The sequence below is a fragment of the Triturus cristatus genome, chromosome 4_1 (genome assembly GCF_964204655.1).
Source record: "Triturus cristatus chromosome 4_1, aTriCri1.1, whole genome shotgun sequence".
Lineage (NCBI taxonomy): Eukaryota > Metazoa > Chordata > Amphibia > Caudata > Salamandridae > Triturus > Triturus cristatus.
The window spans coordinates 1201956025-1201970289 of record NC_140585.1 but is presented as its reverse complement, the minus strand read 5'-3'; the positions used below and the strand labels follow the sequence as shown (position 1 = coordinate 1201970289).

Here is a 14265-nt window from a genome sequence, read left to right as displayed (position 1 = left end):
AAATGTTGGCCCCACTCCAACAGGAGACTACATCCTGGATTAGGCAGACTACCGATCGGTAAACTGAGTTGATACCTATTACAAAACGTGGCAAAATTATATTACACCTTGAAATGCGCTGAGCGGGGAGATTATGTTCAGCATAGCTGCATCAGTAAAAACTGCTCAAGCAAGTCTAATAGGTAGGTGCAGCAAGCATATGGAGCAGTCCCACCTGCTAAAACTAGGCGGTAATGACCGCACCTGTTTTTGAGCAGACTGCTGTAGCTAATCTACTATTTTAGAAAGAAAAACATTAACATTTACAAAGAAAAAGAAAAACATTGCTTTACTTGTTTTTCGCCTGCCAAAGAAAATGGAAATAAAGGAAGTATTTACTAAGTTCCTTCTCTCATACAGACTGCTGGGTATTGGCAGTCATGTTGGGGGTAGTATTTTTTATCAGCTGAGGAACAACGCCCGTGTTTCAAGTTGTGAGGACTGCTTCGAGGAAGAAAGACGAGGAGGCACTCGAGTTTGTGCTGTAGGAACTAGGAAGTGTTAAGTGTTTGAGCGTTAAGCTGTAGAATAACAGAACAAGAGGTAGTATGATACAATAGTGTCTGTGCTGGAGACTAACAGCAGACTGAGGCTTTCATTACGAGTGAGCCAGTAAGTATATGCTCAGACTCTTGTAGCTACATATATTGAAATACGGGTAAAGCGGTTGAATTCTCCCCTCCCCTGCCCTGACAGACACTGCCCACTGAAGGCCGCCGGGTTTACCACCGACCTCCAAGAAGCCAGACGCTCCTGCAGACGACTCGGGAAACGATGGAGAAACAGCAAAACAACCGAAGACTAGTCCGCCTATAAGCAGGCCATGACAGAATACCACCAACGCATAAGATCCACCAAGAGGACCTTCATCAGGAACAAAATCCTCACCAACACCAGCAACTCAAAGGAACTTTTCAACATCATACAGCAGTTCACCAAATCCCCCAGCGAAGCCACAGACATCATACCGTCCCAGGAGCTCTGTAACAAGCTTGGCTCCTTCTTTCACCTGAAAATCAAGGCCCTCTACAACAACTTCAGCAAACAGACCCCAGAAACCACCCTCCCCATCAGCAATAACAGCCAGCCCCCCATTACCAGCAGGACACCGGTCACCACCGAAGACACCACCAGAACCATGAAGAGCACCCACTCAGGAGTCCCCACGGACCCCTGCCCGCCTCACATCTTCCACAGAGCCGCTGCCGCCATTGCGCCCGAACTACGCCTGATGCACCATCAACGCCACCTTCGAATCTTGCATCTTCCTGCGACTGGAAGCGGGCTGAGGTCAAGCCCTTCCTCAACAAACCTTCGGCCAACCCAATGGACCTGAAAAACTACCAGTCCATTTCTCGCCTTCCCTTCGAACCAAAGTCACAGAGAAATTCGTCAACGCACAGCTGACCACTTTAATCAAAGAGAACGCCATCCTTGACTCCTCCCAGTATGGATTCTGCAGCAACCACAGCACAGAGACCGCCCTCCTCACCGCCACCGACGACACCCACGTGCTACTCGACCAGGGACACATCACGGCCCTCGTCCTGCTAGACCTCTCTGCAGCCTTCGACACTGTCTCCCACCGCACTCTTGCAGCCAGACGCCACGATGCTGGCATACTGGGATCTTCCCTCAACTGGATCCGCTCCTTTCTCACCGGCAGAACCCAAAGGATCAGACTCCCACCCTTCCTCTCCGAACCCACAGAGATCAACTGTGGAGTACCCCAAGGCTCATCACTCAGCCCCATGCTCTTCAGTATCTACATGGCCCCCCTCGCTGCCATTGTTAGACAGCATGGGCTCAGCATAGTATCCTGTGCCGACGACACCCAGCTCATCCTCTCCCTCACGAAGAACCCCGAAGACACCAGACTCAGCTTCTAGGAAGGAATGAAAGACGTTGCAGACTGGATGAGCAACAGCTGCCTAAAACTGAACTTGGAGAAGACAGAGGTCCATGTCCTTGGACCCTCCCCCACTGCTTGGCACAGCTCCTGGTGGCCCCCTGCTCTTCGAAACCCACCCACCCCATTGGACCATGCCCGGAACCTCGGCATCATTCTAGACTCCTCCCTCACCATGACTCGCCAGATCAACTCCGTGTCCTCCACCTGTTTCAACTCCCTCCGCGTCCTCCGCAAGACCTTTAAGTGGATCCCCCCTGAATCCAGAAAGACCGTCACCCACACACTCATTACTAGTAGACTGGACTACAGAAACGCCCTCTACGTGGGAATCAACAAATCCCTGCTACACAAACTCCAGACCCTCCAGAACACCGCAGCCAGACTATTCCTCGGAACCCAACGACATGAGCACATGACCCAACACCTGCGAGACCTCCACTGGCTCCCTGTCCAGAAGAGAGTAATTTTCAAGCTACTCACACACGCCTACAAATCCTTCCACAACATCGGATCCAAATACCTCAATGAAAGAATCTCCTTCCACGCACCCAAAAGAACCCTCCGCTCTGCCAACGCCGCTCTGGCAGCGACCCCGCGCATCCGCAGAACAAGAGCCGGAGGAAGAGCCTTCTCCTACGTTGCAGCCAAAGCCAGGGACGAGCTCCCAGTCACCATCAGACGCTCCCCTACCCTGCACACCTTCAGGAAGAGCCTCAAGACCTGACTTTTTGGCTGACACGGAGTTGCACCCCCCCCCCCCAACACCCCCAGTGCCTTGAGACCCTCATGGGTGAGTAGCGCGGTTTAAAAACCCCTGATTGATTGAATACTTAAAGGGGTGATCACCATCGCAATTTCCTTTGGTCAGTTGTGATGCAGCCCGAGGAGGCAAAGCTGCACTAGATAGCGGCCTGCAGGAAACCCATACCGGCGGCAGGATCTCCAGGAGCACGGCTGGTAAAGCACACAAAATAAGACGCATGGTAATTGGATGCATCGTTTGAAATCGCAAACCACCCAATGGAGGAAAGAGAGCAGGGAGACCAAGGAGGTCAAAAGAGGGCAGGGCCCCTCCTGACTGCAATTGACTATCGCCTCAGCAGCTCGGAACCCACACCGAGAGAATACGGTCGTCATAGCCATAAGGACAGTGTAGAGGGGCGAGGCGGAGGCAGCACAGAAAGAGTCTCAGAGGGAAGAGTAACCTAGGTAGAAGAGCTGCTCAAACAGTGTCCTTAGAATGCCTCACGGCAGGGACAAGGGGGAGTGGGTGACAGCATACAATGAAAGCCAGAATAGATGAGCTGCTCAGACATTGTCCTTGGGATGCGTAACAGCAGGGATGTGGGAGAGCGGGCAAGTGGTCAACAAAGGTACAGTGAGGTGGAACAGCACTTTCAGCCCCGGCTGGGTCTGTCGGCTGCCCACAAGGTTGGTATCAAGGGAATCCTATCATCCACTGAATCCGAGACACCTGCAAAAGGGGCCATCGCCCATGGCCAGTGCTGTCAGTCGGAAATAGATCTAAAACCGTTGGGATAATGTTTTGACTGATAAGTGTGATATGTAACAGCCAGACATGGGTCTTGAATGACCAACCGGTAAGTTGCTAAATGTATGATACATTTTTGTGAAATAAACGGCAGCCTTTATGCAACATAAACTGTGGTCACTTGAATGAATTGAAGAGGGAGGGTGCATGGTATGGCCAGGGAGGAGGGGGATCTCGCACGCCTGAGAGGGGTTTCACTGGGGGGAAATGAATGGCAATTAAAAGAAATATGCTGATTTTGATGCAGCTAACATATATATATGCATGTTAGCCCTCACTAACGGGGCAAAAACCTGGAGTTGGGGCTATTTATCACACCTCCAGGTCACTCATAATGAACGCCTTGGTGTAATAAGTTAAAATAGAATAGTCATAATTAATAGCAGAGGTAGTACCACAAGAGGGAATAAAGGTGTTAGTGCTGAAGGAGAGGAGCAGAGTTGGGTGATCCAAGAGCAGAGCCAGTGCTGTACTGCAAGAGTTGCCATATGTAAATGTACTGTTTGCTCATGTTCAATATTCTTTCCTTAGACGTCCAAAATCTTGTGGACCTGTCGACCACAGGCAGCCCTAGCTTGCACCTTGTGGTGGACTCACTACAGCACGCTGTCACTGCTGTCTACCCACGAAGCCGCTACTCCCCCGGATGGGACTGCAAGTTTTTCTATATACCCTTATCATACTTTCCAACTATCATCATGGACTACTTGGCAACCCGCTCATGCCCCAGGCCTGGCAAATGAGTAGTCACATCTAATGGGCTGATTGCAGCCTTGCTTGTCCATTATCTCCCAGGCATTAACAACCAGTTACCTTCCACTCCAGCAAATGATCGAATGCTAATTTTATATGTATTCCCCTTACAAGTTGGACAGAAACAAGGTAAGAGTAAAATAAAGATCTCTGTGTGTTCTGCTTGCTACACAGAGCCAAAATCTCTTAAAGGCACTAAGAATTTTTTTTGAGGTAATGCGACAAGTTTGATTTGGGTCGGTGACCTGCACATTTTATGTTAACAAATTTGGGACTACATTTATGTTTGTGGATTTGCCAATGGTGCATGTTTGTGGATTTGCCAATGGTGCAAGATAACTGAGAAAGATGGTCCTTTGAGTATTCCAAAATATCGTACTTTTGAATTGCAAATTATTGTCACATTATGGAAAATGTTATGCGAAATAAAGTCACCATCTAGAGCCACACAAATTAAAACCTTGAGTGTGTGGGAAAAGACAGCAAGAGGCAAGGAAAGACCGAAATGCCTGAATGAGTCTAGCAGATAAGAGGGTAGTTTTGCAAATGCTCATTGGGATGAAGCACTCCAGAGATGGAGGAATGTTCTAGTTGAGGGAACCAGATCATACAAAGCTGTTACTATTGAGAGACCAAAGGAGCAGAAAAAGGATCAGATACAGGAGAAGGAAATTAAGGATGACAAAAAGCCTCAAACCAATAGTGATTTAGGGAATTAAACATTGAATGCATTGTTAACTTAGTGTCTACCACCTTATGTGGTCCCCACTACAAATACTGATAATAGTGTACCAGCAAGTATTACAGTGGCTACTGCTTATGTTGAACCAAGAGAAGTGCAGATTGAGAGTACTTTACAGACATTTCAGATTGCTCAACCACCTCTTGACTCGATGCTGACAGTGATACCTCCAGGTGTTACTGCACCATTTGTCACTAATTCAGTACAAATGCTGCAAACTGTAGCTGCACAAAGAGTGCCTAGACACATGTGACTGTTCTAATTAATATGGTTGAAACTTAAGCATCTCAAAGAGCTGTAGAAGGAGTAATTACATCAGGGTTTATTCCAACATCTCAGAATTAACAGATTATAGAACGTAAACTGCCCCAGACAGTTCAAGCATTGAAAAATGGTGGATGGATTGTCTTTACAGCACCATAGCCCAGGGAGAAACACATTTATTTGAAGTTGGGATTTTTTTTACCATGGTTTGAGGAAACATCAGGAAATAAAAAGATAGAGAGCATGGTGGAACAAGCGAACCCAGAACCCGAAAAAGAGAGACCACTTAATGTTTCAAAGATACAAATTGAACTTGAAGAAATGTTTAAATCTTGGAAATTTGAACAAATATCAGGAAAACTAATGAATTCCCTGAGTAAGGAAATTTTTATATGTGGAGTAACTACACATGATAGACTGACTGATTCGGACAAAAAATATGAAATTGATGTTTCAGGAAGTTTTCCATTACAGAAAAGTTTCAGGGTACATATAGATGATGAAGCAATTCAGACAAATCATTTTTCAGGAATGCCACTACCATTACAGATTTGTAAATGGAATGGTTTAAGAAATTAGGAAACAAGGGGGTTAGGAAACATGAAAAGCAAAACAAACCACCAGACCTAGTTGAGGAAAATAATACACAAGATGAGGGAGAAGCTTCAGCTTAGCCCTTGAGAAAAATAGTGGAAGGACAACATGTTCATGCACCATGCACCATGGAACCTAGGTCAGTTTTCAGTGTTTGTGGGCAAATTTCCAAAATTGAGAGATAAACCTGTACAGTGATACCTAACACGTTGATGGATTTGTTGAACATTTCAAAGGTGTTGTGGATTAATTAAAAAATGTTCTTTGACACTGCAATGCCAATTGAATTGAGGCCTGAATGTGAAGGTGTTGTGAAATGGCCAGGCTGGGAGACAACAAGAGATTTTTGCATTAATGCACCATCCTCTGTAGTTATGGAGAAACATGAAGCAGTGATTACTGAAGGGCTGGGTGCCACCAAAAGATCTTGATTGGGTAAAGATTAAAGGGACCTCACAAGAAATAGAAAAATCAGTTCATGAATTTTGTGAAACACTGTTTCAGGAGTTACAATGCCAGTGACATGAGATTCTTGTGCCTCAGTTTGTTACTGGGATTAATGATCTCAGGTCAGATTAGTGTGCACATACAGCAAAGTGTGGTCTGTTGGCAGAGAAAGTTTATAAATGGGATCCTGAAGGAAGAAGGGTACTGTAGTGGTGGATAAGAAATGAAGCAGAAGTAGTGTAAGGAGTTAGGATTGTTCAGAGGAAGGCTGCTCAGAGATGATTTCAGAATAAGCCTTTTGCAGGCAATGAAGGTGAGATACAAAGGGTGGTTCCACAAGCAGGAGTACAAGGCGCTCAAGGAGGATTTGATATTTCACAGAATAGAGGTAGAGGAAGTTCCGTTGGTCCAAGTTCAGGTATGGATGTCGCACCGCTGAAGAAAATTACCTTGTGCCATCTTTGTAACAGATTTGAGCATTGGAAGAGGAAGTGTAGACTTAAACCTGATGCAGTAAATGGAAATGTGCAAATACAAGAAGAAATGCAGATGAAAAATGTGCCAGTTCAGCAAAAGCAAATGTCAATTAAAAAGCAGGTCCCAATAATACATGTTCTCCAAGCCCAGATGGCCCCACAAAAAAGGGAACCCCTAAATCTAATTTAAATCAGTTGTCCAAGGCAAATTTGAATTCTTTTCAGAACCAAAATCAGAACCCATTTCAACAGTTTGTTGTATTTGAAAATGACAGTTTTAGCCCCAACATTTCTGATATTACCAGATCCATTGTGAGAACAGTTGAAGTTCCAGAACAACCTGACTTAGGAAAGAAGATCCAAGTTGTAGGAGTTTAAAACAAATTGAAAATCTAGTTTTAGAGAAGGTTGCATTTAAAATAGGTTTGTTTGAAGAAAGTTACCAATTTGTTGTTTGTGACTCAAGTCATGTAAGCTTGCTAGAAAGACATCTGTGTTGCAAGTAAACTGCACAATTTACTGTACACCATATGATGTTGAATATCAGACTCCTGATGAGGATGTACAGCTTAAAATTATCCAACAAGAGACAGCTGTAGGATTGTTTTCAGTAATGGAAATTGAAAAACTACCTTCTGATTTGAAAGAAACAGTGAACCCAGGCATATGGGAGTTTACAGAGAAAGATCTCAGATTAATAAAAAGAGCAGAACCAGTCCGAGTCATGTTAAAACCAGATGAAGTGTTTCCAAGAACACCATCATACAATATAACATGAGACAGTTGCAGGAATTATACCCGTAATTGAAGATAAACTGAGCACTGCATTTTTCAACGAATTGATTGTAAGTCTATGTAACTCTCTGATTATGGGTTTACAGAAACCCAGTGAGATATACAGAATAGTGCAGGAGAGCAGCATAATTGTCCCATGTTGTCCTATGGTACCGAATCCAGCCAACATACCTTTTCAAATTCCATGTACTGAAGAATGGCTTACTGTGATTGATTTTTGCCATGTTTATATCACAGTGCCATTACATGAGAATAGTCAGGAGTACTGTAAAAACAGGAAGTGCAAAATCTGGGACAAATAATTGAAAAAAGAGCTAGAAAGGTGTCACCAGACAGAGTGGAAGCAATTCACCAGATGAATCCACTTCGAGCTCAGAGAAGTCAGAATGCTTTTGGGAATGGTTGGCTACTGCAGACAATGGATACCAAACCTTTCCCTAGTGGCTAAGCCTTTACTCAGGCTAACACACAAGGATATCTCTAATCAGCTTTCATGGGACAACGATTGCACAAAGGTGCTCCTAGAGTCGAAAGAGAAAGTGTTTCATGCCCCAGCACTAGGGATGCCAGCCTATTTAAAAGAATATACACTAATTTGCAGTGAGAGGGAAGGCTGCACTCTCCCAGTGTCTTTTCAAAAGCATGAAGATGTTCAAAAGTCTGTGGCATTTTTTTCCAACAGCCCTTGACACTACTGTCAAAGAAATGCCCAGCTGCCTTAAATTAGTAGCCGTGGCTGATGTAAGTCACAAAAAGAGTGAGAACATAAGGATGGAATGTCGAGTAACTGAAATGGTCTCCCTTACTTTGTGGAGTTGCTACTGAAAAATGTTGTGATCAACAGGTGTCTAATTTCAAATGTATTGAGTCTATTGCCAGTAAAGGAAAATGCTTGTGACATGAATGTCTAGGTGTCATGGATCTTTGCATGAAGCTACGGTTAGACACTTAGGATGAACCCCGGATTGAGCCCGACCATGTCCATTTTGTAGATGGCCCATGTTTAAGAGGTAACAATGGCACATTAGGAGCAGCATATGCCGTGTGCACTATAAATTATGTCAATGCTTCATGGCTTCAAGAAGTTACCTCAGCACAAGATACAAAATTGATTGCCCTTATCATAGCCTGCAGTCTAACTGCTGAAATGGGACTGACTATTGTCATGGGAAAGAAAAATGCTAATTCAGTTGCACAATATTGTGTCCTGCTAACCTACACATTTAAGAGAATTGCTACGGGTGACTCTGAGATGGACACAGTCTATTCAATGTTGATATCAATAACTTACACTTAGGAAGAGTTAAAAGAGGTACAAGAAGAGTTTCAGAGGCAGAACAGCAAGTTTGGATCAGAACAGATTTTGAGATAAACACAAATAACACCCAAATGTCAGCTGATGGGAGACCAGTATTGCCAGATAGTTTGTCGTTTCCAATGACACGATAAACACATGAACACGCACAATTAGAGAGGGTTTAATGACATATCTCTTTAGACAAATTAGGTACAAATCGCAGCTTAGAACGCTTGCACAAGAAGAGTGTCATCAAGATGTGAAATGTCAAAAAATTAATGCAGGGAAAAGAACACACGTTACAATGAGTCACATAGGGAGATCATAAGGTCTCTTCAATAGAATGTAAAAGAACATCTTCGAAATGCCTGATTACAATGACCTGAGATACGTCCTAGTCATCTTGTGCATCTTCACGAGATTGGTGAAAGCCTACACAAGCAGAAAAAATTGCAACCAAGCAAATGTAGCAAATGTATTGTTGCTAAAATCAATGCCCAGGTATAGATTGCCAGTTTCTCTTAAATCAGATCAAATGACCAACTGTATCAATGAGGTCCCAAAGTTGATGTGTGCCGAGCTACTGTTTGAACAAGGATTGCACTGTAGCTATCCACCTGAAGTTTCAAGTATAATTAAGCAAAACAAGGACACCATAGAGTCTCGCTTAGCAAAAGTCTGTGTCCCAACATCACTGAAGTGGCTTGATGCTGTACCTGTAAAAGCACTTGTGAAAATTCCAGATGAGAAGATAGGCGATTGCGGCACAGGATTGGCTGATGTGGTGTGTACAGTTTCTCACCAGGTTGAAGCTGCAAAAGCACCACCCTATCAGGAGCAATGTCACGACCTCAACATCGGAGAGTAGATCATTGTTAAAAATCATGTGAGGAAGAACTTCCTTGAGCCCATCTGGCATGGTCCGTTCCAAGCGATCCTGGTCACAATCACTGCTGTGAAGTGTGGTGGCCTTACGAACTGGGTCCATGCCTCCCACACTCATAGGGTCCTGTGTCTCCTTGATGAAGCAGCTCCTCTTCCAGTAGAGATGGCAGCAGTGGTTGAAAGGCCATAGGAGAGGGTCAGTCAAGTTGTAGGGGAACACACTGAGTCTGAAGCAGCACTAGAGCAACCCGAGGGGGGTTTGAGAGAAGAAGAAGCTTAAGCTGACTCAAATGAAACTGATGCAGTTGTGTTGAATGAGTTGGGTCCAGATCCCGGTGAAGGGACTACTGCTGTAGGACCACGAGTGGGAGTGAGAGAAACTGGCCAAGAGCGCAAAGGAGAAGCCTGCAGTGTTCTCTTGAAGGAACACTTGCGCCTATACCTAAAACATCTGAACTGGAACAAAGTGAAAAAAAGGCAAAGGGCCGAATCCAAGGAGATCAAAGAGATCGAGGGTGACCTATTGGAGGTATTCAGCACCTGAGTGGTCATATTGCGTGGACAAAGCACTGAACGTCACATTGGATGAACTGTGTGATACAAGATTTGAAAGGTCTGAGCCACCCTAATTTCAAGCTTGAGACAAAAAAGGCTGAGAAAAGCTGAAACCAATAACTGAAAACTATCAAAAGCCGAAAAGAAAACAATAATTGATCAATGAAAAAGAACTGTCCGTTAGACCTTTATTATTTTAGTTACTTATTTTCCAGAAGATCAAACTAGGCCCGAGAAAAAAATTACAAGAATAGTTAGGGATAACAGGACACATGCATCAAGCATTTTTGCCTTCACAAATGGGCCGATTCGCAGAATCGGCTCGTTTCCAAACGCAAAAAAATGCTTTCCAGATGCAGCAAACCCCAATTTGTGATTCGGTAACCTGTTACTGAATCGCAAAATGGGTTTGCGATTTTTGTATGTGGAAGGGGCGTGTTTAGGGCGTCACTTCCAAATACCGAATCCAAACAGTATGCATGAATGTTTTGTGACCGTGAATGTGGTCGCAAAACATTCGCCAATTACCACCTTCTTCGAGTAGTTGGTAACCCATTCGCAAATGGGAAGGGGTCCCCAAGCGACCCCTTCCCCTTTGTGAATGGTCTTAAAAAATGAAAAGAAAACTTTTCATTTTACTTTTTGTTAAGCATATCGTTTTCCAATTAAGGAAAACGGGCTGCTTTACAAAAAAAAATTGCTTTATTTAAAAGCAATAATGGACATGGTAGTCTGCTGACCTCAGCAGGCCTCCATCCCCCTGACTTTTGCGAATCCTAGGGGGTTGAAAATCACGATCTACCACATTAATATTAACGAGGTAGAGTGATTTGCAACCCCCTAGGAATCGCAATCTGAAACTCTTTGAGTTTCATGCATTGTAAATTGCGATCACCTAATTGCGATTCTCAGGAATTTGCAATTAGATATGCGCAATTTACATTTTGATGCATGTAGCCCAGCATTTTTAGAGGAAGACTGAATAAGTTTAAGGAATTTCTATTTGGAAGTCTGAACAGCTAAAAACTAACCGTTCTAAGAAGCTACGTAAAAACTCTGCACTGAACATTTGAACTTGGCTATATATGATCTGATTACAGGCAAAATTTGTGTTGCCTTTGAAATAGATGTAAAATTATTATGTGCTAAAATTTTGTAATAACGGTGATACTGATCATAGTAGTTTTAGTAGGGTTCTTTTACCCACTCAATAGAAATTAGGTCTACTATTAGATTATCAGGTCTACACACACCACAGATGACAGATGGGTAGCAACAAACTAGGTCAGAGAAAATAAATCTCTAAATCTCTCTCTATCTATCTATCTATCTATCTATCTATCTATCTATCTATCTATCTATCTATCTATCTATCTATCTATCTATCTATATAAAAATCCTCAGAGGGAAGGTTGAGTGTGATAATTTCCTTAGAATTAAGCACTACTAATGACAAATCTGCCTTGGGCTTCAAACATAAAATGCATTTCAAAACGTGACACACAGACATTTAGTGCTGAAATGAAAACATGAGGCTTTGATATTCACAAGCCTTTAACCAGAAGCTTTCCCTTTGCACAATTAATTTATAGTTTGACCTTAACGTGGCTAGGTTAGATTTTGTCTTCACTGTAGAATGTGGTTTTACATTACAATTTTTATTAAACATATGTGCAGTAGTATCATAAAGTTTGGATTGAATTAACACAACATTTTAAAGTGTAGAAAACAAAAAACAGCTAATGGTTTAGCTTGCTCAGAGAGCTCCAATTTGACCTTCCAGATAAAAGAGGAATGTGCCTCTCTCGAGAAATAGAGACGCCTGGCATAGTTTACAGCATGTAACCTCGGAGCCTTATCCTAATAATTGCTGGTAAAATGTGTCAAAAACAGAGCCCCATTCATTTACTTGCCTTAGAGAACAGGAAAGCACATGTATTGCGAAATGTATTACCATATTATGTTTTAATCATTCCTGCTTAAATAATAAGTTCTCTTACAGCTAATGTATTGTGGTTGGTTAAAATAACATGTTTCTTTAACAGAAGGTTAGGAGATAACTCATTTTAAATGAGATTCAAATTTGCAGTGAGAACAGTGCCTGATGGATGGCGTGTAGAAAGCAGAGAGGGGGGAAATGTGCCTTTTGGAGAATTTTGGAGAATGCTGGATTTCATTGGAGGAAACGAAGATCGTGCAACATAATTTTAGCAACAGCTTTACAGATTTATAAACGTGTTTCTAGTTTTTGATTTTCAGAGCGATCTGTAGAGGAGGAGAGGGCAGACTTTGATGGAGAGCAGAACTGATACAGGCAAGGGAAGATTAGATGCAGAGTGTGTTCCATTGGACTTTTATTAAAAATCCAAACTTTATGCTTTGACTAATTGGCTTTGCCAAGGCTTATTTTCTCTATGCTTTGTTTCTCTTTATGAAACATTCTGCAATTATTAGTTATTGATGTAGCTTCATATTAATCTCACTCTTGCCTTTATTTTGTAACTCTTCATGAGTTCTCACTGACATCATTGATCCCCATTTCTTAAACTAGGGATACTTTCCTTTATAGAATGCACTGTATGCACATTATAGAATGTTCTGCGCTAAATTTATCTTTCTATAATCAATTCTGTAACCTGATTGATATTTGACTACTGAGTGAAGAATCAGGGAATTCTAAACTTTAATTAGAAAATAAAACCCATCAAAACTACTCACAACCTCTCATAATTGACTAAAATACTTATTTGCATTTGATTAATCATAAGGCACAATCCAAATGACATTGTGAATCAATTTTTCTACAGTCTAAATATCAATTTTCTGATGAAAAACGATGACCCGTGACCTGTCAAACTTTCTCTCAGATAGGGTGAGGGACCGGTTCCCACTAGTAAGGATTGGAAACCTGGATTGCTGTAATGACTGGAGGGAGATATATAGTAAGACACTGCCTCCTCCATTGCAGCCAAGGACATATGTGGCTCCCTCCGTGAAACTGTCTCATGCGAGCTCCAATAGTGGGGACAATCCAAGAGCGGGTAATGAACACATTGGGATTAATGGCTAGGAGGTATTGGAGAAGGGGGATGGGTAGATAAGATGAGGGTAGTAGATATCTAGGGACCCATGAATATAGTTTGAACATAATATGTCTTGATGAAAGATATGTGAGCAAATGGACCCTCAATTTAGCATTATCACTTTTGTGAACCTTTGAACTATTCATCCCTGGTTTGAAATGTATGTATCTGTCTCATTTTTGTCAATCTTACTGCAAATGTAACTTTTGATCGCAATATGTACTCTGCTGCGTTTTTTAGATAAACTCAAAAATAAAAGATTAAAAAATATTTCATTCATCCTTCACGAGCTGTCATTTTTGTAAATCAAAATACATATACTGTGATCTATAAATGCAAATAGTAAATGTATATTACATGACCCGCTTGTCCTTGGAATGTAGCATCTTGGAAAAAGCAAAAAGTAGATAAAATTAGACAATTTTGGAGTCTAGTGCCATGAAACTTATTATTTTTAGGATATTAGCCTGCTCTTCAAGTGTTTTTTTCAGACCGTTGTGAGTGGCAGTGAATCCTGAGACAACATTTTCTTTTATAGAGGATCTCCTTCGGTCTATGACAGGCAGAAAAAAAACACGGACAGCAGCAGTTTTACCAGTGATCCCCACAGTTGCAGGCAGTTCTCAGGGCTCTTCGGATTGGCTCAGGCTTAACCATAGCTGGGCACAATTCACCTACATTCTACCACATTCAGGATGCACAACAGACCTTTCTTTCCAAGCCAAAACTGGGTGGCATAGAACTTACTGGCCATGTCATTTTGAGAGACTGAAGCAAATGTGAAGATCTTAATGCTGCAACTCAATCCGATAGAGCCACCGTCCTGCTGCAGAGAGTGGTCACCTGACCTAGGGCTACTTATCAGAGGGAG

At 42.6% G+C, this 14265-nt stretch overlaps 1 protein-coding gene across 3 annotated transcripts in view; it reads left to right on the top strand.

The window, feature by feature from the left end:
- The window catches only part of LOC146856386 (retinol dehydrogenase 16-like), a 141259-nt gene extending 127577 nt beyond the window's left edge, over window positions 1-13682 (top strand). For 2 of the 3 annotated variants that reach the window (XM_085654509.1, XM_085654508.1), the window contains exon 5: window positions 4035-13680. In XM_085654509.1, coding sequence (XP_085510635.1) covers window positions 4035-4246 — 212 coding nt within the window. In that variant the 3' untranslated portion in view covers window positions 4247-13680. Of the gene's footprint in view, window positions 1-4034 lie in introns of all 3 variants that reach the window. The other variant, XM_085654510.1, reaches the window with a different exon arrangement.
- Window positions 13683-14265: the final 583 nt, after the last annotated feature.